This window comes from Pocillopora damicornis, chromosome 9 (genome assembly GCF_964200805.1).
Source record: "Pocillopora damicornis chromosome 9, jaPocDami1.2, whole genome shotgun sequence".
NCBI lineage: Eukaryota > Metazoa > Cnidaria > Anthozoa > Scleractinia > Pocilloporidae > Pocillopora > Pocillopora damicornis.
The window spans coordinates 16,568,294-16,595,063 of NC_142678.1; the positions used below are offsets into that span (position 1 = coordinate 16,568,294).

The 26,770-nt window shown below is 35.6% G+C and overlaps 2 protein-coding genes across 2 annotated transcripts; both read right to left on the bottom strand.

Annotated features, from left to right (window-relative positions):
* Positions 1–2,706: 2,706 nt before the first annotated feature.
* Positions 2,707–6,987, bottom strand: LOC149040399 (uncharacterized). Its single transcript, XM_089181781.1, has 4 exons — positions 6,892–6,987; positions 4,538–4,742; positions 3,429–3,532; positions 2,707–2,973 (listed from the first exon to the last, which is right to left on the bottom strand). Exons 1-4 carry the CDS (start codon positions 6,913–6,915, stop codon positions 2,755–2,757), a joined length of 552 nt encoding a protein of 183 aa, XP_089037907.1. The 5' UTR covers positions 6,916–6,987; the 3' UTR covers positions 2,707–2,754.
* Positions 6,988–13,867: 6,880 nt separating this feature from the next.
* Positions 13,868–18,186, bottom strand: LOC149040400 (uncharacterized). The gene is made up of 4 exons (XM_089182400.1): positions 18,047–18,186; positions 15,693–15,897; positions 14,590–14,693; positions 13,868–14,134 (listed from the first exon to the last, which is right to left on the bottom strand). Exons 1-4 carry the CDS (start codon positions 18,068–18,070, stop codon positions 13,916–13,918), a joined length of 552 nt encoding a protein of 183 aa, XP_089038526.1. The 5' UTR covers positions 18,071–18,186; the 3' UTR covers positions 13,868–13,915.
* Positions 18,187–26,770: the final 8,584 nt, after the last annotated feature.

The following is a 26,770-nucleotide window of genomic DNA, read 5'->3' on the forward strand; positions in this document are numbered from 1 at the left end:
TAGTAATAGCAGTAGTAGCAATGGTAGCAGTAGTAGTAGTAGTGACAGTAGTAGTAGTAGTGCAGTAGTAATAGTAATGGTAATTATAGTAGTAGTATTAGTGGCATTAGTAGATTTCGTTCAAAGAGGGTATAGCATTTGGCAGAGATTAAACTGATGAACTCATTGCCCTTGGTAACATGCAACGAGCATTCCTTAAAGCTTCTCAAGTTTTTTGACCGTCATTTGAAAATGTAAGCGACTGGATGCTCTCTTTGATAAAAATCAGTAGTAGGAAACTGTAAAACTAAATTTTACAGAGTTCAAGTAACCATTAATTTATTGGGATTAATTTAGGCTGTTAAACATCAGTTTGAGCAACTTCAATGAAGAAAACAAACCGTGTTTGAAAGAACAGCCTAAATACAAGTTTAGCTTCAATGCGAATGCAGTATAAGGTTCAGAATTGAACGAAATTAGTAAAGTGATCGGCAGCTTCTTGTCAAGTGAAAAGAAGTGACCTCGGAGGTCTGTTAGCAGTTTAATAGCTTCCTATCAGAGATAAGCGATCAATTCAAATCTAAACTGTTCCCTTGATATCATGCTAATGGTCAAGAATTGACACCTGTAATAGATTGCTTACCAGAAATGTATGTTTGGCATTCATGTGACTCCTATTAAAGGATATCGACAGAGATCATTAATGTAAAAGCCAAAGCTTGAACAGGGGCGTTTTAATGGTATGTTTATTATATATACAGTAACTTTCCAATTGCATTTGTTTTTTTCACTTCTAATTGTCTACTCATGGTGAAAAAATGATAAAGAAACTCTGACAAACCCTACGGCTTCAAATTGGATTTAAGAGAAAATAGCAAAATGTTTGGATAACAAAGTCATTTCTTAGATTGATATCCAATATTATATTAATTAAATTTTTCCTGTTATACTTTGTTATCTATAATGTTACATGACATGCACACGTAACGATTCAACATAACCTCAGAACGCCAGTAATACATACATCGTCAGCCATGGCGACACTTGAAATAGTCACGTTTTCAATCTAACATGGTTTCAACTTAACTTAAAATGCAATTAAATTAATTCCTTAATTTGTGTGTATTGCTCTCCACATTCGAATCCGTCAAATACTACTATTTTTTTAAGTCGAAGACATTAGACTAACCATCTATCAGTCTTACTATCAGATCTAATATTTTCTTAAATCCCTAACTCAGAAGATGTTTTTAAATAACGTCTCTATCCTCCTTTTTTTAAATTTTCAATATCTATTTCCATATAGCAAGTCCAATACTCTATCGCATCCAGAAAGATGCATAAACTTCGCAAGCATGATCATGTTCTGAAATTAAAACACTTAAATAAGACAAATTCTAAAACCAATGCTCTCTGCAGCTGTTTCTTGATGATTTCTGAACTGTAATAAAGTTACAATTAAGTTTCTATATTTTCACGTGCCCAACTTGTCAACATCTTTAAGTATAAACGGTTAAGAATATATGAAAGTCACATCTTTAAGTATGCTCAACACCGTAAACTGTACACGTACAAGTTCAATTAGGAGTAATTTCCCTACATATTTCTGTAGTATTACAAACCTCGCAATAATTGTTCAACACTTAAGGTGTCAATATGCCGTCAATTACATGGCCCTGAATAAAGGCAATTAAAGAGGGTAGTGCGCTGTTTCGGAATGATTACGACTTGAACTAACATCGTCTAGATTCTAGATCCTTGGTTTATTGGCTAAGTTGATGTGGTGCTGTGGGTAGATAACCTTACTCATCCAACATAACTCGAGTATTTAGTTTGGGATCTGTTTCCAGACGAAAAATTGTGGCCCGTTTACTCTACCTTTTGGATATTTATTTTCTTTATTGCCTTTTATTCCATTTATTTCTTTCAACTTGATTTGCCCTTCCTCTGTTTCAATAGTTGTTCAACCCGCTTAAAGGACTAATATAGTGTTTCCAAATCGAGTCTTTTCCCGTACTTCCCAAAACCAATACTTAATGGTAAATCTCTTATTGATGTTTCGTGACTGTAAATCGTTGAGGGAAATGGTCTGTGGTCAGGTGCTCACACGTGCGTGAAGCTTACGCAGACAACCACCAACGACAATACTTCTGTTTCCGAGTCAAAGTGCCGGTGATGTTCTGGTTGAAAGACCGAGGTTCCGTCGCAATATATAATCTTAACAAACACATTAACAACTCCTTTCCAATGATAATAATATGACATTTACACTTACAATTCAAATTCTCTTCACGATACCAGCTGTAAATGCATTACACCGACACACCGAGATGGTCATCACTTCAATTAAACTTTAACTTGATATACATTTTAACATATTAATAACAATAACCCATAGATATTGCTCTTCATTTTCAATTTTTTTCTTCTCGGCATATTTTCATCTATCCAAAGCGGATACTAATTGCAGACAGCCTGTTGGTTTTTTTATTATTATTATTTTTGATTTCCTATTAAACGGCTAATTTATGTAAGATTGTTGGATCAATATCCACATTGTCTATCATGAATCTTGGGCCCAAAATTCCTTTGAGGCTTGACAGAAAAGGAACGTGGAGCACCGGGAACGTTAACTCGCAGCTCGCGTCGCTGATCGCTGCTCAAGATTTTCAATTCAGACTTCCCATGCTGATATCTTTTTGTAATAGCAAGAGGCAAAAGACAAAACATGTTAACTATGATTTATTGTAAATTTTCAATTGGAGATAACAAATTTCAACGACCATTACGGTACTTTTTAAAGAAACATCGTCCTTCTGTTTTGTTTGTACAATTAATGTATAAATTCCTATCAGTACAATCAGAACTGACTCCGAGGTACTTGGCCTGACCAGAAGTGGGTGATTTGTGTTTGTACGTGAATACACCAGTCTCATTCCTTTCCTCTAGAAATAGGAAATTATTACTGGTTGTTCTGTCACACAATGAATGCTCCTAGAAAGGAAAAAAAATATTTTTATCTTCATTCAGCAAATAAAAAAAAATGTTTTTAGCTAGAGTTTCGTGAAAGCTCGTTGATAAAAATTGTCTTTGTAGCTTATTTGTTGCGCCAAACCTTTTTTCTAGACTTTGTCGTTTTATGTTGCGTTGTTTTTTCCCTTTCTTCCTATTACTCAGTGTCCTTTCATGGTCTTTGTCATTATTTTTTTTACGTTTTTTGTTATGTTTACTGTTTCTTTATTAGCTGACATATTAGCTGAACAGTATGCGAAAAAGGAAGGAAAGTCCAGAAAAACAGATAGGATTCTGAAAAATCAACTTTAAGGGCAGTTGAACAGAATGTAATGTTTTCTTAATTCATTTAATGTCGAACAGGTCGACACTATATCACAATGATTTACATAACTTGGTTTTCCTATCCATTTTAGGTTAACATTTATCCAACTCACCTCAAAAACCACATTCGTTTCATTTACAACTTTTAAAGAATAGGTGATGCTGGAGTCATAGAATTGTATAAGCTTCCTGCCTCTACATTTCACGGTCCCAAATTCTGCAAGGAAAAAAAGAGATAATCAAATCATTAGTGTAAACGGGACTGCATAATTTGAGTTGACCATGTCACCTGTCTTCCTGCAACAGTCGTTATCGTTATTATTGTTATTATTATTATTATTATTATTATTATTATTACTAATTTTTTTTACACCAACTGCTCTGCTCTGGTGCGTATTTACACTTCTCTTTTGAGAAATACTCTTATTCAGTACGATTTTCAGTGATGATGTAATCATTGAAACTACTGTTATTCATTTATTTTCAAGAGCGTTTGGATCGAGCATTTCCGTGGACTATTCTTTTCTACCAGCCAAGATGGACTGAGTAATCACGACACAGTTTTCAAAACAGTGGTCGTCAATGATGATGTAGTACACAAATGACATTGAAATTTTAGTTTAGATTGTTAAAGCAGGTTTCCATCACTGACACCACAGTTAACCCTTTGACTCCCAGAAATGATTAACATGTCGTGTCTCTATAATATCCATAAATTATCCCGCAAACATGTAAAGAGAATACTCAAACTTTTCAGGTAGAAGTTATTGTGCCCAAAACCAAATTCTCATACCTAATTTACAAGAAAATGTAAAGCAGCTAAAAGGGTTAATCCTTTAACTCCCATGGGCAAAAAAACCACAATTTTTCCTTACATTATCAATACAATATTAAGCGGACAAGTGATAAGAACAAATAAAAATATCAATTAAGGGATTATTAGTTGATCCCTTACCAAATGCTCCGAACTAACATCACAAGATTTATATAGCAGACAGTAAGGAGAATAACTAATGAGATCTTGGTAGTTAAACGGTTAATAAACATACAGATCTTGTGAGTTAAAGTGCTAAAGAACAATCAAGGTAGATCAGTCCGTGTGTATTGGAAACTAGTGGTGATATTCCCTTTTCGTCATGTCGATAGTTATCTACCCTGCTCAGTGAACAAACACGTATCATTTTAAATAACACCATACCATTTCTATTTGGGTAATACTCACGTGTGTAACTGTCATTAGTAGTTCTACCATTGATGAGTACTTTACACTGTCTCTTTCCATTTATAACATGTTCACAGGTGTTGGTGTTAATCCTAATCAGATTGCCTCCGTCGCAGTCATTTAATCTCCGAAACACCGAGCCAAGGCTCCTCCTCAGTCCTCGTGATTGCGCTTCCTTGCTTGCCAGCATGATTGCAAGTGATATCTGAAAATAGAGAAATTTAAGACATGCAATTCAGCTTTTGGGTTGTTTTTGTACGGGTTTTGTGTAAAGATTATGTGCCGTCAGATATAAAATATTGGAATTCGCAGAAGGCTCAGAAGGGTATTATAGTCGTTGTTTCATTTACCAGTAGAAATGACTGCATCATTTGTTTTACTTTGATGAAATTATTAGTTTGATAGGATTAGAATATAATCTCTTGTTCGATCAGTATTCATAGTACTTAACTGAACCTGACCTCCTATCCTCTGATTTATTTTCTTGTTATTTTTCAGCGACCACATGGAAAAAAAAACCAGAAAGTTGCGAGAATGATCTTGATGAGTGTGTCTGAGGATGACTCGCACCGTTTATTATTATTATTATTATTATTATTATTGTCATTATTTTGCCAATATCTATCTGATTTAAGAAATTGAGTCTAGTAGCGTATAGTTCGGTTTATCAACTTTTTCGAGGATTGATACGGCAACAATGAGTATTATGAGTCCAAACGTGACCACCTGTTCAGAGAATGGTGTCACTGAGCGAACAGGAAACACTTAATCGGGTTCACGTAATCATTGACGACAGATATTGAACGGAACATAAACAATTTCAAGGGCTCCGTAAAATTGAAAATTGCATAACAATTATCAAATCACCCAGTACAAGTGTAGTAAACTTCCATACAAACAAAACCTATTTTAATCACGCCCAATTCCAGAACAAGAGTAAGATAACCCAGAAAAAAAAACCAGATACAGATACAGATATCAGATTCATCTAATTTCATAGTAAGGTATGCAGCGGATATTCTGGCCTCATTATTAATGCGTTCTCGATTGCATACGGTAAACGGACCATGTCTTGTAATATTAATTGTGACACATCCAACATAATTTGAATAGCGTTGGAGTTTGTGAGGTTACACTACTAGAGTATTCTGGAAGTGCATGTTTCCTTCTATCACATCCGAAATATTCCCGCCTATTACAGTGCACTGCGTAGTTCGCTTCATGTGATTGGTCAATCAATTTTCAAGTAGGAGTTTTATTAAGCTTAAACCTTAAGGAAAGGGATTACCTTTAATTGATTGCCAATTTAGTTGTTAATCGTTTAGAGTTATGAATATAACTTTAGTCTTGTGGACTACAACGCAGCAAAACTTAAAAACTGTCGAAGCTGATTTGGCATCGTTAATTAGCTCAGAAGCGGAAATCTCGGAATCAGATAACCTGCGAATTCCCTGTGTAGCATACAGGTGTTAAGAGAATTTCACACGCCCTTTCATTTGAAACATTCATGTGAGAAAAGCAAATTGATATAAAATAGAACAAAACCGAATGAGCTCCAAAAAAAATTGAAGCCTACCTCAATGATAGTAGTAGAAATAATAGTTGTAGTAGTAGTATTAGTAGTATTAGTAGTATTAGTAGTATTAGTATTATTAGTAGTATTAGTAGTATCAGTAGTAGTAGTAGTAGTAGTAGTAGTAGTAGTAGTAGTTGTAGTTCTAGTAGTAGTAGTAGTAGTAGTAGAAGTAGTACTAGTAGTAGTTGTGGTTGTAGTACTAGTAGTTTACTACTGTGTAGTACCAGCAGTAGTGGTAGAAGTAGAAGAGTTTATTTAATGAGGGTATTGCATTTGACAGTAATTAAACTGATAAACCCATGGCCCTCAGTAACGTGTAACGAGCATTACCTAAAGCTTCTCAAGTTGTTTGACCATATCATCTAAGAAGGTAAGCCATTAATGCCCTATTCAATAAAATCTGCCATAGAGAACTTTAGAACTTAATTTTGCATAGGGTCTGAGCAATCTAGTTTCATTGTGCTAAATTTGACAAACCGAGTTCAAGCAATTTCAGTGAAAAAACAAGTTCAAACCGTGTTTGATCAAACAGCTCTAAGACATGTTTTACTCACTTTGTTGTGAATAGGGTAGAAGTTTCAGAACCCAACGAAAATTGTTAAGTTATCAGTAACATCTAATGTAGTGAAAAGAAATAACTAAAAAGATCTGGTAGCTGTATATAATATAAGTGATCAATTCAAATCTAAGTTGTTCCCTTGAAATCATGTTAAGGAAAAGGAGATAACTCCCAATAACAAATCGATGGTAATAAGAAATAAGTACTACATTTGCTTACCAGAAATATATGCTTGACATCCATGGTAGTACTCTTCGACGATTTCGATAAAGATCATTAGTGTATGAACCAAAGACTGACTGCGGACGTTTGAACATTATTTCTTCTATTTATAATAACTTTCCAATCGTAATTTTTTCACTCCCAACTGTATCCTCATGTTGAAAAAATGAAAAAAATTTATCTCACTCAATTATATTCCCTTGCACTAATTTACGCACCCTACCGTTTAAAATTGAATCAAAAATAGCGGAAAATAACTATACGATTTGCTAACACAGTCAATATTTACAATTGATGCCCAATTACATTAATTGAATTTTTCTTCACATACTCGGTTTTTATTAGGAAACAGGTAAAACAAAACCAACAGCGTTCACAGAAAAAAATAATTTCTCTTTTCTTCTTTCTTCATGCCTCTTGGCAAAACTTAACAGTGGTTTGGTTTAAAGATATCAAATTCTTGCACATTCTTTATGAAATTGTCTAAAACATCCAAACCATCTGAACCAATTTGTCGCTCTGGTTGATAACTTTAAAATACAGAACGTTGTAAGACATTACATAAACAAGCAAAGAGAGATTTCCTGAAATCAATCAAACTGAAAGTGGGCGATAAGGAGCTTAGTACTTCCCATATATTCTCAATAATTTTACTTGCACTGCCTTTTCTTACTTTCTTATCAAGAGTTTCGGCAAAAAAAAAATATTTAAACAAATCAAACACAATTGAATTATCACATTCATTTATTTACAGGTTAGACAACTTATGTCACGTCTTGCACAATCTGTTTGTATTTTTTAAAAAAAGGCATGGCTTTGCCTTCCGGTTGACCTAAATTAGAAAGAAAATGAAATTTCAGAATGTTACTGACAAGATGGCTATGGAATTTAAACAAATTGTATTCATGTACAAGATAGTACAAAATAAACTGGTTTATGCGTGCAGAAAATTATTTCCATCCACGCGTTAGAGATCAGTCTATAGGCGAACTCGTAAATGTCTCTAAGAAGTCAGTGAAACTAGTGAAACGAGCTTTAATTCATGCAGGCTTGCACAGGCGAAAAAGTACATCAAAACTAAATGTTGTTCCCTGAAATTCATGTTTTTGCCTTTCCTTTTAATTATATTTCCAAGTCTTACCCTCCTCCAAAAACTCTGAAATATTCATATCATGAAGCCTTAAAGTAAGACCGCAACAAAATGAAACTGTATTGATTGTATAGTTCAGCAGAAATATCCGTCATAATTCAAGAACAGGTCACATCCGTTTGATCTTATTCCTTGAGAATATAATCATGAATTTTCCAGCCTCTTTAATGACAACCGAAAAACCGGAAAATCCAACCTGTGTATGAGAAGCATTTCAGAATAGAAATTTATGCCGAAATGACTTGTTGTCCATCATTTCAATGAACCTAAAGGCGCGTGCGTAGGAGTTTAATCATTGAGGAGTGATGTAATCTAATGTGAGAAAAATGATCAAAACTATGGTATACATTAAATGTTTCTCATTTTTTAAGCCTTTACCTCCTCCATAAAGTCTGAAATATCAAGTATGTCGCCCAATAAGCAAAACCGCAACAAAATACCCCTCTGTATTGTGTAGGAGGACGGGGAGGGGGACTTCGCCACATCAATGTTGTCACTTCTTGTACTTTTAATTACCGTAGCCTTCAATTTTAGGATTCTATAGTCACTAAGTTTGTGCCCTTACTTCGTCAGCTTGAAGCAAGTAAAGTTATTATAAACTTTGACGAGTCAATCCAAACATATTTCGTTCGATTCTGCATCGAAATTGAGTTAATAAAAGCTTTTCAGATTATCCGTGAGCAATTAATTACAGTTCACATCCGTTTGACTGTGTGGAAATGCACTAGTCTATACTTAAAGGATGAAATCATGAATTTTACAAGCCTCTATCTAAAGAGACAGCTGAAAAAACCAGAATATTTAACCTGCGTACAGAAAGCATCCCATATGGGAGGTATCTATGCCGAAATGACTTGTCGTGAGCCCGGCTGAGGGCGTATGCGTAGGAGTTTAATCCAAGTTGGGAGTGCTGTGAGAAAAAAATTGCTGAAGATGATGGTAGTTATAAAGTAGGTAAACAATTTTTCACCTCAAGTAGCGGAATAATTAATTTTGCTTACAGCCGCATACCTCAAAACTGTAGTTATTAAAACATCGTCGTGCCTCGACATGTATATTTGGGTAAGGAGAAGAACAATGAAGGACATTTTTAGTTTCAGAAGAGTGTCCAAAGTTAATCACTGTAGTTTATCTGACTATCACAATTATTGTACTCGAATACGTAGGGAATCAAAAGCAGAATTTTTTTTGATCTAGGTGTGTTCATAAAGAATGAATGCAAGGACTACCTTACCAGACGTCTAAGTGACTCTCTAGATTAATAAGGTGATTTATAAACTCGCTTTTAAGTCCTCTCGACAAATTCTTTATCTTATTTTTCACCAGAAAATTATGCTTGACGCTCATTTTTGCCCGCTTTCAGGATTAACCACTTCGCAAAAACCAAGATATACTGATTTTCTATGCGTTAACGGGTGTTAAATTGGAGTTTGTGATGTCACATAATTCTAGACTATTCGAGAAGCTAAGCTTCAAAACTCTTAACCATGGCCAGCTGAATTTACGCTATCAACTTAGTTGATAATACCAAATTACTCTGCTATACCCTCCAACCGACGCGACCTTTAGAAACTTTCCCCTCTTTATTTATTCGAGAAATGTATTTTTCATTCTACCACAACCGGAATATTCCCACTATTTAAAGTGCACTGTATAATTCCCATCTGATTGATCAATCCATTTCCAAGTATTAAATAGTAAAAGGAGTAGTAGTAGTAGTAGTAGTAGTAGTAATAGTAGCAGTAGTAGTAGTAGTGGTAGTAGTAGTAGTAGTAGTAGTAGTAGTAGTAACAGCAGCAGCAGCAGCAGCAGCAGCAGCAGTAGTAGTAGTAGTAGTAGTAGTAGTAGTAGTAGTAGTAGTAGTAGAAGTAGTAGTAGTAGTAGTAGTAGTAGTAGTAGTAGTAGCAGTAGTAGCAATAGTAGCAGTAGTAGTAGTAGTAACAGTAGTAGTAGTAGTGCAGTAGTGATAGTAATGGTAATTATAGTAGTAGTATTAGTGGCATTAGTAGATTTCGTTCAAAGAGGGTATAGCATTTGGCAGAGATTAAACTGATGAACTCATTGCCCTTGGTAACATGCAACGAGCATTCCTTAAAGCTTCTCAAGTTTTTTGACCGTCATTTGAAAATGTAAGCGACTGGATGCTCTCTTTGATAAAAATCAGTAGTAGGAAACTGTAAAACTAAATTTTACAGAGTTCAAGTAACCATTAATATATTGGGATTAATTTAGGCTGTTAAACATCAGTTTGAGCAACTTCAATGAAGAAAACAAACCGTGTTTGAAAGAACAGCCTAAATACAAGTTTAGCTTCAATGCGAATGCAGTATAAGGTTCAGAATTGAACGAAATTAGTAAAGTGATCGGCAGCTTCTTGTCAAGTGAAAAGAAGTGACCTCGGAGGTCTGTTAGCAGTTTAATAGCTTCCTATCAGAGATAAGCGATCAATTCAAATCTAAACTGTTCCCTTGATATCATGCTAATGGTCAAGAATTGACACCTGTAATAGATTGCTTACCAGAAATGTATGTTTGGCATTCATGTGACTCCTATTAAAGGATATCGACAGAGATCATTAATGTATAAGCCAAAGCTTGAACAGGGGCGTTTTAATGGTATGTTTATTATATATACAGTAACTTTCCAATTGCATTTGTTTTTTTCACTTCTAATTGTCTACTCATGGTGAAAAAATGATAAAGAAACTCTGACAAACCCTACGGCTTCAAATTGGATTTAAGAGAAAATAGCAAAATGTTTGGATAACAAAGTCATTTCTTAGATTGATATCCAATATTAAAAGAGATTTCTTAAAAGATAAAACGGTAAAAACGAACGATAAAAGCCGACGTTTCGGAGTAGTCATGACTCCATTATCATGGTAAAAGTTTAAAACATGCAAATAACAGTATTTAAGCGATGTGGCGCGAAAAATTAACATAATAGGTGCGAAGATTATACAAATACTTTCGCACGAATAGAGTCCGATTGCACGTTCAGGTTTGGCTTTAAAGTTCTTATATGAAGCATTTCGTACAATAAGCAGTCAAATTTGTTCCTGCACTTCTTAAGAACTTCGAAGCATTTCAGTAGGTCCTGAGGGATCGTCCCGTGTACGTTCTTGCAATGTTTGGCAATGGCTGAGGATTGTTGTTTATGTCCTTTTACACGATTGTGTAAATGTCCGCGTGTGTATCCTATATAAGGTGTATCCGTCGAGCACATCGTTTATCTTCTTCTTGGTCACACTTCTCAGACGAATGTGACCGATTGAAGACAGCATTCTCGCGTTTAAAGTACCCCAAACACCTCATCGACTCTGCCACCAAAAATTTCGTTGACTCAAAGGTTTGTGACCAGCAGCGACCATTATTACCAACTAAAGAGACGGATGACACAATTCGAGTGGTTCTACCATTTAAAGACCAAACCTCAGCAAATTTTGTGAAAGGACAACTCAAGGATCTGAGCCTAAAAGTGAACACCAACATCCAGCCCGTATTTGTCAGCCGAAAAATTGATCAAGAACTGAATGTGAAAGAAGCAAAGCCATCGATCGTAAATGAACAGTGTGTTGTTTATAAATACCAATGTGACCTGTGCGATGCAGGTTATATAGGATACACACGCGGACATTTACACAATCGTGTAAAAGGACATAAACAACAATCCTCAGCCATTGCCAAACATTGCAAGAACGTACACGGGACGATCCCTCAGGACCTACTGAAATGCTTCGAAGTTCTTAAGAAGTGCAGGAACAAATTTGACTGCTTATTGTACGAAATGCTTCATATAAGAACTTTAAAGCCAAACCTGAACGTGCAATCGGACTCTATTCGTGCGAAAGTATTTGTATAATCTTCGCACCTATTATGTTAATTTTTCGCGCCACATCGCTTAAATACTGTTATTTGCATGTTTTAAACTTTTACCTTGATAATGGAGTCATGACTACTCCGAAACGTCGGCTTTTATCGTTCGTTTTTACCGTGATATCCAATATTATATTAATTAAATTTTTCCTGTTATACTTTGTTATCTATAATGTTACATGACATGCACACGTAACGATTCAACATAACCTCAGAACGCCAGTAATACATACATCGTCAGCCATGGCGACACTTGAAATAGTCACGTTTTCAATCTAACATGGTTTCAACTTAACTTAAAATGCAATTAAATTAATTCCTTAATTTGTGTGTATTGCTCTCCACATTCGAATCCGTCAAATACTACTATTTTTTTAAGTCGAAGACATTAGACTAACCATCTATCAGTCTTACCATCAGATCTAATATTTTCTTAAATCCCTAACTCAGAAGATGTTTTTAAATAACGTCTCTATCCTCCTTTTTTTTAATTTTCAATATCTATTTCCATATAGCAAGTCCAATACTCTATCGCATCCAGAAAGATGCATAAACTTCGCAAGCATGATCATGTTCTGAAATTAAAACACTTAAATAAGACAAATTCTAAAACCAATGCTCTCTGCAGCTGTTTCTTGATGATTTCTGAACTGTAATAAAGTTACAATTAAGTTTCTATATTTTCACGTGCCCAACTTGTCAACATCTTTAAGTATAAACGGTTAAGAATATATGAAAGTCACATCTTTAAGTATGCTCAACACCGTAAACTGTACACGTACAAGTTCAATTAGGAGTAATTTCCCTACATATTTCTGTAGTATTACAAACCTCGCAATAATTGTTCAACACTTAAGGTGTCAATATGCCGTCAATTACATGGCCCTGAATAAAGGCAATTAAAGAGGGTAGTGCGCTGTTTCGGAATGATTACGACTTGAACTAACATCGTCTAGATTCTAGATCCTTGGTTTATTGGCTAAGTTGATGTGGTGCTGTGGGTAGATAACCTTACTCATCCAACATAACTCGAGTATTTAGTTTGGGATCTGTTTCCAGACGAAAAATTGTGGCCCGTTTACTCTACCTTTTGGATATTTATTTTCTTTATTGCCTTTTATTCCATTTATTTCTTTCAACTTGATTTGCCCTTCCTCTGTTTCAATAGTTGTTCAACCCGCTTAAAGGACTAATATAGTGTTTCCAAATCGAGTCTTTCCCGTACTTCCCAAAACCAATACTTAATGGTAAATCTCTTATTGATGTTTCGTGACTGTAAATCGTTGAGGGAAATGGTCTGTGGTCAGGTGCTCACACGTGCGTGAAGCTTACGCAGACAACCACCAACGACAATATTTCTGTTTCCGAGTCAAAGTGCCGGTGATGTTCTGGTTGAAAGACCGAGGTTCCGTCGCAATATATAATCTTAACAAACACATTAACAACTCCTTTCCAATGATAATAATATGACATTTACACTTACAATTCAAATTCTCTTCACGATACCAGCTGTAAATGCATTACACCGACACCCGAGATGGTCATCACTTCAATTAAGCTTTAACTTGATATACATTTTAACATATTAATAACAATAACCCATAGATATTGCTCTTCATTTTCAATTTTTTTCTTCTCGGCATATTTTCATCTATCCAAAGCAGATACTAATTGCAGACAGCCTGTTGGTTTTTTATTATTATTATTATTATTATTATTATTTTTGATTTCCTATTAAACGGCTAATTTATGTAAGATTGTTGGATCAATATCCACATTGTCTATCATGAATCTTGGGCCCAAAATTCCTTTGAGGCTTGACAGAAAAGGAACGTGGAGCACCGGGAACGTTAACTCGCAGCTCGCGTCGCTGATCGCTGCTCAAGATTTTCAATTCAGACTTCCCATGCTGATATCTTTTTGTATTAGCAAGAGGCAAAAGACAAAACATGTTAACTATGATTTATTGTAAATTTTCAATTGGAGATAACAAATTTCAACGACCATTACGGTACTTTTTAAAGAAACATCGTCCTTCTGTTTTGTTTGTACAATTAATGTATAAATTCCTATCAGTACAATCAGAACTGACTCCGAGGTACTTGGTCTGACCAGAAGTGGGTGATTTGTGTTCGTACGTGAATACACCAGTCTTATTCCTTTCCTCTTGAAATAGGAAATTATCACTGGTTGTTCTGTCACACAATGAATGCTCCTAGAAAGGAAAAAAAATATTTTTATCTTCATTCAGCAAGTAAAAAAAAAATGTTTTTAGCGAGAGTTTCGTGAAAGCTCGTTGATAAAAATTGTCTTTGTAGCTTATTTGTTGCGCCAAACCTTTTTTCTAGACTTTGTCGTTTTATGTTGCGTTGTTTTTTCCCTTTCTTCATATTACTCAGTGTCCTTTCGTGGTCTTTGTCATTATTTTTTTTAAGTTTTTTGTTATGTTTACTGTTTTTTTATTAGCTGACATATAGCTGAACAGTATGCGAAAAAGGAAGGAAAGTCCAGAAAAACAGATAGGATTCTGAAAAATCAACTTTAAGGGCAGTCGAACAGAATGTAATGTTTTCTTAATTCATTTAATGTCGAACAGGTCAACACTATATCACAATGATTTACATAACTTGGTTTTCCTTTCCATTTTAGGTTAACATTTATCCAACTCACCTCAAAAACCACATTCGTTTCATTTACAACTTTTAAAGAATAGGTGATGCTGGAGTCATAGAATTGTATAAGCTTCTTGCCTCTACATTTCACGGTCCCAAATTCTGCAAGGAAAAAAAGAGATAATCAAATCATTAGTGTAAACGGGACTGCATAATTTGAGTTGACCATGTCACCTGTCTTCCTGCAACAGTCGTTATCGTTATTATTGTTATTATTATTATTATTATTATTATTACTAATTTTTTTTACACCAACTGCTCTGCTCTGGTGCGTATTTACAATTCTCTTTTGAGAAATACTCTTATTCAGTACGATTTTCAATGATGATGTAATCATTGAAACTACTGTTATTCATTTATTTTCAAGAGCGTTTGGATTGAGCATTTCCGTGGACTATTCTTTTCTGCCAGCCAAGATGGACTGAGTAATCACGACACAGTTTTCAAAACAGTGGTCGTCAATGATGATGTAGTACACAAATGACATTGAAATTTTAGTTTAGATTGTTAAAGCAGGTTTCCATCACTGACACCACAGTTAACCCTTTGACTCCCGGAAATGATTAACATGTCGTGTCTCTATAATATCCATAAATTATCCCGCAAACATGTAAAGAGAATACTCAAACTTTTCAGGTAGAAGTTATTGTGCCTAAAACCAAATTCTCATAACTAATTTACAAGAAAATGTAAAGCAGCTAAAAGGGTTAATCCTTTAACTCCCATAGGCAACAAAAACACAATTTTTCCTTACGTTATCAATACAATATTAAGCGGACAAGTGATAAGAACAAATAAAAATATCAGTTAAGGAATTATTAGTTGATCCCACACCAAATGCTCCGAACTAACATCACAAGATTTATATAGCAGATAGTAAGGAGAATAACTAATGAGATCATGGTAGTTAAACGGTTAATAAACATACAGATCTTGTGAGTTAAAGTGCTAAAGAACAATCAAGGTAGATCAGTCCGGGTGTATTGGAAACTAGTGGTGGTATTCCCTTTTCGTCATGTCGATAGTTATCTATCCTGCTCAGTGAACAAACACGTATCATTTTAAATAACACCATACCATTTCTATTTGGGTAATACTCACGTGTGTAACTGTCATTAGTAGTTCTACCATTGATGAGTACTTTACACTGTCTCTTTCCATTTATAACATGTTCACAGGTGTTGGTGTTAATCCTAATCAGATTGCCTCCGTCGCAGTGCTTTAATCTCCGAAACACCGAGCCAAGGCTCCTCCTCAGTCCTCGTGATTGCGCTTCCTTGCTTGCCAGTATGATTGCAAGTGATATCTGACAATAGAGAAATTTGAGACATGCAATTCAGCTTTTGGGTTGTTTTTGTACGGGTTTTGTGTAAAGATTATGTGCCGTCAGTTATAAAATATTGGAATTCGCAGAAGGTTCAGAAGGGTATTATAGCCGTTGTTTCATTTACCAGTAGAAATGACAGCATCATTTGTTTTACTTTGATGAAATTATTAGTTTGATAGGATTAGAATATAATCTCTTGTTCGATCAGTATTCATAGTACTTAACTGAACCTGATCTCCTATCCTCTGATTTATTTTCTTGTTATTTTTCAGCGACCACATGGAAAAAAAAAACCAGAAAGTTGCGAGAATGATCTTGATGAGTGTGTCTGAGGATGACTCGCACCGTTTTTTATTATTATTATTATTATTATTATTATTTTTATTATTGTCATTATTCTGCCAATATCTATCTGATTTAAGAAATTGAGTCTAGTAGCGTATAGTTCGGTTTATCAACTTTTTCAAGGATTGATACGGCAACAATGAGTATTATGAGTCCAAACGTGACCACCTGTTCAGAGAATGTTGTCACTGAGCGAACAGGAAACACTTAATCGGGTTCACGTAATCATTGACGACAGATATTGAACGGAACATAAACAATTTCAAGGGCTCCGTAAAATTGAAAATTGCATAACAATTATCAAATCACCCAGTACAAGTGTAGTAAACTTCCAAACAAACAAAACCTATTTTAATCACGCCCAATTCCAGAACAACAGTAAGATAACCCAGAAAAAAAAACCAGATACAGATACAGATATCAGATTCATCTAATTTCATAGTAAGGTATGCAGCGGATATTCTGGCCTCATTATTAATGCGTCCTCGATTGCATACGGTAAACGGACCATGTCTTGTAATGTTAATTGTGACACATCCAACATAATTTGAATAGCGTTGGAGTTTGTGAGGTTACACTACTAGAGTATTCTGGAAGTGCATGTTTCCTTCTATCACATCCGAAATATTCCCGCCTATTACAGTGCATTGTGTAGTTCGCTTCATGTGATTGGTCAATCAATTTTCAAGTAGGAGTTTTATTAAGCTTAAACCTTAAGGAAAGGGATTACCTTTAATTGATTGCCAATTTAGTTGTTAATCATTTAGAGTTATGAATATAACTTTAGTCTTGTGGACTACAACGCAGCAAAACTTAAAAACTGTCGAAGCTGATTTGGCATCGTTAATTAGCTCAGAAGCGGAAATCTCGGAATCAGATAACCTGCGAATTCCCTGTGTAGCATACAGGTGTTAAGAGAATTTCACACGCCCTTTCATTTGAAACATTCATGTGAGAAAAGCAAATTGATATAAAATAGAACAAAACCGAATGAGCTCCGAAAAAAATTGAAGCCTACCTCAATGATAGTAGTAGAAATAATAGTTGTAGTAGTAGTATTAGTAGTATTAGTAGTATTAGCAGTATTAGTAGTATTAGTAGTATTAGTAGTAGTAGTAGTAGTAGTAGTAGTAGTAGTAGTAGTTGTAGTTGTAGTAGTAATAGTAGTAGTAGAAGTAGTACTAGTAGTAGTTGTGGTTGTAGTACTAGTAGTTCACTACTGTGTAGCACAGCAGTAGTGGTAGAAGTAGAAGAGTTTATTTAATGAGGGTATTGCATTTGACAGTAATTAAACTGATAAACCCATGGCCCTAAGTAACGTGCAACGAGCATTACCTAAAGCTTCTCAAGTTGTTTGACCATATCATCTAAGAAGGTAAGCCATTAATGCCCTATTCAATAAAATCTGCTATAGAGAACTTTAGAACTTAATTTTGCATAGGGTCTGAGCAATCTAGTTTCATTGTGCTAAATTTGACAAACCGAGTTCAAGCAATTTCAGTGAAAAAACAACTTCAAACAGTGTTTGATCAAACAGCTCTAAGACATGTTTTACTCACTTTGTTGTGAATAGGGTAGAAGTTTCAGAACCCAACGAAAATTGTTAAGTTATCGGTAGCATCTGATGTAGTGAAAAGAAATAACTAAAAAGATCTGGTAGCTGTATATAATATAAGTGATCAATTCAAATCTAAGTTGTTCCCTTGAAATCATGTTAAGGAAAAGGAGATAACTCCCAATAACAAATTGATGGTAATAAGAAATAAGTACTACATTTGCTTACCAGAAATATATGCTTGACATCCATGGTAGTACTCTTCGACGATTTCGATAAAGATCATTAGTGTATAAACCAAAGCCTGACTGCGGACGTTTGAACATTATTTCTTCTATTTATAATAACTTTCCAATCGTAATTTTTTCACTCCCTCATGTTGAAAAAATGAAAAAAATTTTATCTCACTCAATTATATTCCCCTGCACTAATCTACGCACCCTATCGTTTAAAATTGAGTCAAAAATAGCGGAAAATAACTATACGATTTGCTAACACAGTCAATATTTACAATTGATGCCCAATTACATTAATTGAATTTTTCTTGACATACTCAGTTTTTATCAGGAAACAGGTAAAACAAAACCAACAGCGTTCGCAGAAAAAATTAATTTCTCTTGTCTTCTTTCTTCATGCCTCTTGGCAAAACTTAACAGTGGTTTGGTTTAAAGATATCAAATTCTTGCACATTCTTTATGAAATTGTCTAAAACATCCAAACCATCTGAACCAATTTGTCGCTCTGGTTGATAACTTTAAAATACAGAACGTTGCAAGACATTACATAAACAAGCAAAGAGAGATTTCCTGAAATCAATCAAACTGAAAGTGGGCGATAAGGAGCTTAGTACTTCCCATATATTCTCAATAATTTTACTTGCACTGCCTTTTCTTACTTTCTTATCAAGAGTTTCGGCAAAAAAAAAATATTTAAACAAACCAAACACAATTGAATTTTCACATTCATTTATTTACAGGTTAGACAACTGATGTAACGTCTTGCACAATCTGTTTGTATTTTTTTAAAAAAGGCATGGCTTTGCCTTCCGGTTGACCTAAATTAGAAAGAAAATGAAATTTCAGAATGTTACTGACAAGGTGGCTATGGAATTTAAACAAATTGTATTCATGTACAAGATAGTTCAAAATAAACTGGTTTATGCGTGCAGAAAATTATTTCCATCCACGCGTTAGAGATCAGTCTATAGGCGAACTCGTAAATGTCTCTAAGAAGTCAGTGAAACTAGTGAAACGAGCTTTAATTCATGCAGGCTTGCACAGGCGAAAAAGTACATCAAAACCAAATATTGTTCCCTGAAATTCATGTTTTTGCCTTTCCTTTTAATTATATTTCCAAGTCTTACCCTCCTCCAAAAACTCTGAAATATTCATATCATGAAGCCTTAAAGTAAGACCGCAACAAAATGAAATTGTATTGATTGTATGGTTCAGCAGAAATGTCCGTCATAATTCAAGAACAGGTCACATCCGTTTGATCTTATTCCTTGAGAATATAATCATGAATTTTCCAGCCTCTTTAATGACAACCGAAAAACCGGAAAATCCAACCTGTGTATGAGAAGCATTTCAGAATAGAAATTTATGCCGAAATGACTTGTTGTCCATCATTCCAATGAACCTAAAGGCGCGTGCGTAGGAGTTTAATCATTGAGGTGTGATGTAATCTAATGTGAGAAAAATGATCAAAACTATGGTATACATTAAATATTTCTCATTTTTTAAGTCTTCACCTCCTCCATAAAGTCTGAAATATCAAGTATGTCGCCCAATAAGCAAAACCACAACAAAATACCCCTCTGTATTGTGTAGGAGGACGGGGAGGGGGACTTCGCCACATCAATGTTGTCACTTCTTGTACTTTTAATTACTATAGCCTTCAATTTTAGGATTCTATAGTCACTAAGTTTGTGCCCTTACTTCGTCAGCTTGAAGCAAATAAAGTTATTATAAACTTTGACGAGTGAATCCAAAAATATTTCGTTCGATTCTGCATCGAAATTGAGTTAATAAAAGCTTTTCAGATTATTCGTGAGCAATTAATTACAGTTCACATCCGTTTGACTGTATGGAAATGCACTAGTCTATACTTAAAGGATGAAATCATGAATTTTACAAGCCTCTATCTAAAGAGACAGCTAAAAAAACCAGAATATTTAACCTGCGTACAGAAAGCATCCCATATGGGAGGCATCTATGCCGAAATGACTTGTCGTGAGCCCGGCTGAGGGCGTATGCGTAGGAGTTTAATCCAAGTTGGGAGTGCTGTGAGAAAAAATTGCTGAAGATGATGGTAGTTATAAAATAGGTAAACAATTTTTCACCTCAAGAAGCGGAATAATTAATTTTGCTTACCGCATACCTCAAAACTGGAGTTATTTAAACATCGTCGTGCCTCGACATGTATATCTGGGTAAGGAGAAGAACAATGAAGGACATTTTCAGTTTCAGAAGAGTGTCCAAAGTTAATCACTGTAGTTTATCTGACTATCACAATTATTGTACTCGAATACGTAGCTATGTAATTTGACAATTTTGGAAAATTATGTCCAGTCTTAAGTCGGTAAAGATAAGAGTTCTCAAACTGGGAGTGAAACAAACTTCTAGGAAGTGTGAAACCTCCTACACGTTCTTATAAGTCGTCACGCTATTCTGCACTCGAGCAAAAAGGACAAATACGATGCAATGCTAATAGTTTTGGAGTGTGTTTGTTTTTTCTTTTGTTTGTTTTTGTTTGTGCTTTGAATTGTTTATATTGTTCAATATATCTTCCACAACTAACCCTGTTTTGTCAGTGATTGTTTTTTACACGATCCTATGATATTCAATGTTTTGATTTTGCCTTAATTTCCTTGAAGAGCGGTTCAACTGATCCTTAACTTGATAACCTGTATCGTAAACCGTAGGAAGGGCACCTCTTCCATATTTTCATTTGGAGGGTAGGGGGCGGCTGTACACAGGCTACGTTAGATTTCCAATATGTTGTTTGTGTGATGTTGCAAACTCTTCAGTCTCGTTTGAGCTGGTGGGAAGTTTCGTCCCTCTTTGATTCATTACGAGGTCCAACTGCTAGCGTCGGAGTGCGTCCCCATCGTTTGGCTTTGCTCTTTAATTTCTTCCCTCCAAAAGCCACCTGATGGAAGATCCACTCTTGAATTCTACTCACCTACGATTTTATCATAATTAGTGATGTTAAAGCTGGGAACTTTGTCTGAATTTAAGTCACACGAGGATCGAATTGTTGTTAGTTCTCGGTTTCTTGCGCAAAGGTTTTTTCTACAAGGTTTTACGCTTTTCTTCACCACAAGATATAAAGTACAATAAAGGATACTTGATTCAAATCATGAAAGCAAAAAAATATTGAATAAGTAATTAGATAAAGGAATAAACAGCAAGCGATAACGATTTGACCTGCATGTGGAAATAGAGACAATGTTCAATTTTAAATCCTAGTATTTTTCCTTCTTCATTCGTGTATGGCTCAAGATTGTAATTGTACCACAAAAGTGACAAACGCCGGTGTACGGTTGCGAGCGGCACAAAGTTGGTTAATTTAATATAGCTATGATAATTACGAATACCTATAAAATTCACGTTAAAACTGCGTATCATTAACGATAACAGGATGTAACCCCTGACCTACAATGCGACAAATGGACGCCGCACAGTGGGTGATTGATGGAACTTAAGTTGGAAGGATATTGGCTTCCTATTCCTTCATTGCTTTGTAAACAAATGACATAATATGTGTTAAGCTTTTTTCCTGAAAGCAAACGAAAGACAGTCAGCAAATCTTAACCACAGTATCGGTCTTACCGAGTGTTGTAGGTTTACCTAATCTGGCACGGCTGTTTCATGCCTTTTAAAGAGAGTTATAACAATGACACATTAAAGTTGCAGCAAACGCGTTATAAATAGAAACCACTTGTGCACGGACGACTGATTTCAGTGCGTAAACTACACTCAAAGTAGACTAAGCAGTATGGTAGATCATTTTTTACCCCTTCCTGAAATTTTGAATACGTCTGCTTAAAATACTTGTTCTTGAGCCATAGCATAAGTCAAGTTTTACAATTTCTAGAAAGAGTGACTAGCTTTAAAGTTTAAATGATCCTTTCTTATCGCAAATATGACCAACGGCTAGCAAAGGCGAGCAACGGCTAAACTTTGTTTAAATAACCAAACCATGATATCCAGTATATTATAGATGACTTAAAACATCTAAAGATTTTGCGTTCTTGCGGCCACCGTAGAGGAAGTGGAATCAAGCATTCGCTTTTTACTCGAACGAGTAACTTGACCAGCATTCCACAAAATGTCACGCAAGAGAGCCCAATGCTCCCTGCAACCCAACGGTTGTATCGGTGCAGAAAATATATCTTACTCACGACTTACAAATCAAAAGATTAAGCTTAAGCCCACTTTTATTCTAATTCTATATCATGACTAAATCTATGAGTGAGTTCTTAAACATCACAAAAAAGCCAAAACTTTCGCACATGAAGGACGTATTAGGGCCTGATGACGTGGAGCTGGGGGACCACAGGTGTACGTAGGTGAGGTAACCCGCCTTACCATGGTCGAAAAATAAAACGCTTTTACATAAAATCTTACAACCCCGGGGTGCTGAGGTGAGATTTCTTAAGGTTTTTGTTGCGCTTGCAAGAAGGGAGTTTTAATATGGGCAGCCCAAGCTCATGTCTCGAGAAAGACGAAAGATTAATTATCGGACACATGTATTTATTCATGAAAGCGTCATGCGTTGTGTTACGCATCGTGTCACGCGGTGTTAGGTTACGCGAGGAACCGTTGACGTAATACAAATTCTCGTAATGCGAGGAATAGTTTGGCAAACGAAATATGGTCGATTTACAACGCTAACTATTCCGAAATGTGAACATTTTATACTCCCTGTGTGTCCGTTGCGGTTTCTGGTGATTTCTGCCATGAGACGGCTAAGAAATATACAAAGTTTTAAAACAAACGTGTTTCGCTTTTGAGCTTTTTGCCATGAACGCAACTCCGCCTAGGCAGGTTACCCCACCTTGAGACGTTTACGTGGCAAATTGTAACTCCGGCTGACAGGGTTACCCTGCCTGGCAGACCGGGCAACCCGCCTAAGCGGGTCACCCCACCTATCATGTAAACGTGATCAAGATAAAATAAGAAATTATATGGACAGGCGGGTTACCCCACCTAGGCAGGTTACCTCACCTACCTTAGGTCCCCCATCTCCATGTAAACAAGCCCTAATGGCCTGTTAACATTGAGGTGGGAGACCCGTCTCGGTGGGGTAACCCACCTGTTCATATAATTTCTTATTTTATGGGGTTCCCTGCCTCCATGTAAGCAGGCCCTTAGATAAGATAAGATCATTTAATCAAGTGGTCTCCCAATCTTCTGGGCCCTATGCTCGTGATATAAGAATTTGACAAGCTTAAAAATTCAGGACTATATATAATAAAAGCTAAGAAAAAATAAAATAAATAATAATAAAAAAGATTTAGAGACTACATATTTATTAATTGGTCCAGTATTAGGGTAAATATAATATAAAATATAATGAGTAAGAGTATGATTTGTTTGAAATAGGTTGTCATTATTAAAGTACATGAAAATATGAACATGACTGAACAAGACGCCTAAAGAAAATAAGGTAATCTATGGATCGACCCAAACCAAATTGGCTGAGAGCGTGCACTTAGAGCATAGAGCTGAACTAAAGCTGTCACGCCATCTGCCAAATTTTACTATGTTCGACCTTTTCCGGGACCTCTTTTTAGCTTTTTTCCGATAATGGAAAGTGAAATTTCGGAACAAGCGAGCCAGCAAGTAGCAACAGAAGAACCAAACAAACGTTTGTAAACATACCAGGCGCCATGATTTACGTTATCAAAACGTGAGCAGATACGAAAATCCTCAAAGGATCAATCATGACGGTGTCTGAGCGAATATGATCATGCTGAAGTCCATCGCGGCTCGCTCATCATGGCGATCTCCGGTCATCAAAGTAAAGCAAGCCTCAGAAACTACATCGGCCGCCCTTCGGGTGAAAAAATAAGAGCTTGCTCTGACATCCTTTCCGATGCATTGAGTGGAAAGTCACATCAGTCACTGCAGCCGAGTTTTGTCATCCCGAGCGATCTTCATGTTCCGGTGAATTTGTCTGTCGTTCATTCAAAAACACAAAGGAACAGTTTGTTTTCTACCTTGTCATGTGAAGAAACTCGCGTGTTTTTATGAGCCATAATTCAGCTGAATTTCACTGCATATTTCACTTCAAGATTCTGTATTAGAGACATAAAAACTTCAGGCAAAAGTGTTAAATTCGACCTGCCGGACTATTTCAGTTTGTAAACCATCGCAGAATGTGAACTTTGATGGTTTTTTAACTTTGATGGTTTGACACTTTTGACAGCTTTAGTCTTGTACAGCCAATCAGATTATTTGAACCATTTTAACAGGGATTCTGATTGGCTTATTGTAGCGTGCTTTATGAGAGTATAGAGCGTGCTGACGACACTGTTGTTCGCTTTGGAAATAAAGTTTGTTTTGAAAATTGAAAGTAATGCTTGGAGAATTGAATGGATTCTTTATTATAAAACAAATAGAGAAGCCTTGACTGTGCTCTGTTCTGTTATAAAGCACTTAGGAAGCAGCTAGAGCACCCAAGAATTCTTTAGTGCTCTAGCCGCCTCCTGCGTGCTTTATAACAGAACAGAGCACAATCAAGGCTTCTCTATTTGTTAAATAAAAGCAAAACCTTTGTGCAATATATACACCAAAAGTTTTAAAAAAGTAAGTGTGAAGTGCATCCTTGTTGCAGAGAACTATGTGAAAATTATCATGGAGAAAAAAGAATTTAAACTGAACTTAAATGTAATCTGAATCATTATAGTGAATCTTCGCTAGATCAAGTCAAGTAAATCTTTAGATCCAATAATTGTCAGTTGAACGAGTGAAGACAAAAATTTTACGTTGATGAAACGTTTGTCGACAGCAATACCCTCAGGTATAGCTTAAGGCTATGACGTGCACCTGCCCTCCCTCACCACAAACATTAGACATAGTCAGTCTTTGCTAGTTTAGAATAAAGTGAAGGTAACTTATACCCAACTCAGATCGACTAAACATGTTTAGTTAAACCACGTTTAATTAAATAGAAAAAAAGTTAGTGTGACGATAGGTTTTTCGCACTAACCGGACTTTTGCGGGGAACGCAACAATAAAAGGGAAAAATAGCTCAGTAGCGACCACTTGCAATTAATTGCAGTGGGGACGGAAATTCGTTACGGTTTCTTGGTACACGGAGACCTGCTTCAAGCGAACTTGCTATGGACGTCAAGGATTAGACAGTGTTTGGTTCCACAGTAACTTTATTTCAGTTCATTTCGAGAACTGACATGACCTCTAGCGTTCTCAACTTCGTAATCGCCACACAATCGTGATGTAATCGCCACACGGTCGTCTATGTAATACAAAAAGCTTTGCAAAGTACTTCCTTAGGTACAATCGAATGCGTGGTTCTATTTTTCTCTTAATTCACAATATTTGAATAGCATAACAAAATAAGAGGAAAATGTCTCTTTGTAGTTAACCGATTTAAATTTTCCCGTAACAACAGAAACATAAAACTACTTAACTTCACATGGAGTTCAAGCAATTACTGGCTTGCATCCTCGAAGTGCTTAACTTAAATTCGACAAATATAAGTTTCAGTGAGCTCTTTGAAGAAAACAGTGAAAAACCGTGTTTACCAAAACATCTTTAAAGCATGTTTTTGATTTGGTGTTAATGGGTTATTAGATTAGGCGTCATCGTATTTTTGGTTAGTCATTCAAGTAGACGTGATAAGAGATTCTTTGGTATTATTTAAGTGGACACTTTGAATGATGAAGTTTGAGTGTTGCTTAATTTGGGATTAGTTTGATTTGTTTTGAGTGTTTACACTTTCATTACCCAAATCTGCAAACTCTAAAGAAGGCCTCTTGTGCGCATAGTGTGCGGTGGATATGAAAAATCCAGTTGAAATGGAAGCCACCCTCGATCAGATTTTATTATGCTCTGTTATGTTCTACGTTGAGTTTTTTTATATTTTTTTCTATGAGCAAATATCATTTTATGGGCAAAATTTCTTTTTAAGACATTTTTTGGGAATACAGGCTATCGAGCGAAATTTCTTAACTTTCGTGACCGGATGAGTTAGGGCCATAAATAAATCCTGAATTCTTTCACATAATCACGTAATACTCCTTAATAAACGTTTATACATCAATTTTTAAACAACTTGGTGTCTCGTGATGTGTTCCACTAAGGAAAACATAAGTATGAAATGTGGCCAACAAGCATACAATTTGTCGTGACAGGTTTGATGGATTATCCATTTACTACCTTTAAAGCACGTGCGCACTGAAGTACATCCTTGAGAACGAGATTAAAGAAAAAAGTTAGATTTAAAAAGCGATGTACTTCTTCGGAGGATTTCAATGTTTGAATTAAGGAGTCGGCTCAAATCATTTTCATGACTAGTAGCATTTAAACATTTGGCTTTCCAAAAATATCATCAATCAAGATTGTTACGGAAAGTAATTTTCATTAACCGCAAAGCTATTATTGCATTTGTGGGCGTAAAAAGTAGTTAAATCTTTGTCCTTCTTGTTTTGCGAGTCACACTGAAAACGTCATCTTGAAAGTGAAAGATACACACTCAAACAGTTCTCTTCCATACCGACACTTTTACTGTCTTAAACCTTCCCTCAGTTCTCCCCCCCCCCCCTTAAATTAGCCAGAAGCAAACAGTGCTAATATTTGATATTATCCGTGGAAGCATAAAGGCACTTTGTACACTTTTATACTTTCCTATTAAACAAACTAGTTACCGTAACTCCGGTATATAAATGTGAACTCCGTTTTTACTATGAAAGGTGTCTATCCT

Bases quoted from the DNA above. Each gene is read 5' to 3' on its own strand.
- LOC149040400 (XM_089182400.1), bottom strand. From the start codon at position 18,070: ATGGATGTCAAGCATATATTTCTG. The intron at 15,898-18,046 runs GTAAGCAAATGT...CTCTATTGTCAG, and splicing joins ATGTCAAGCATATATTTCTG to ATATCACTTGCAATCATACT. The intron at 14,135-14,589 runs GTGAGTTGGATA...TTTCCTTTCTAG, and splicing joins AAACGAATGTGGTTTTTGAG to GAGCATTCATTGTGTGACAG.
- LOC149040399 (XM_089181781.1), bottom strand. From the start codon at position 6,915: ATGGATGTCAAGCATATATTTCTG. The intron at 4,743-6,891 runs GTAAGCAAATGT...CTCTATTTTCAG, and splicing joins ATGTCAAGCATATATTTCTG to ATATCACTTGCAATCATGCT. The intron at 3,533-4,537 runs GTGAGTATTACC...TTTTCCTTGCAG, and splicing joins TACTAATGACAGTTACACAC to AATTTGGGACCGTGAAATGT.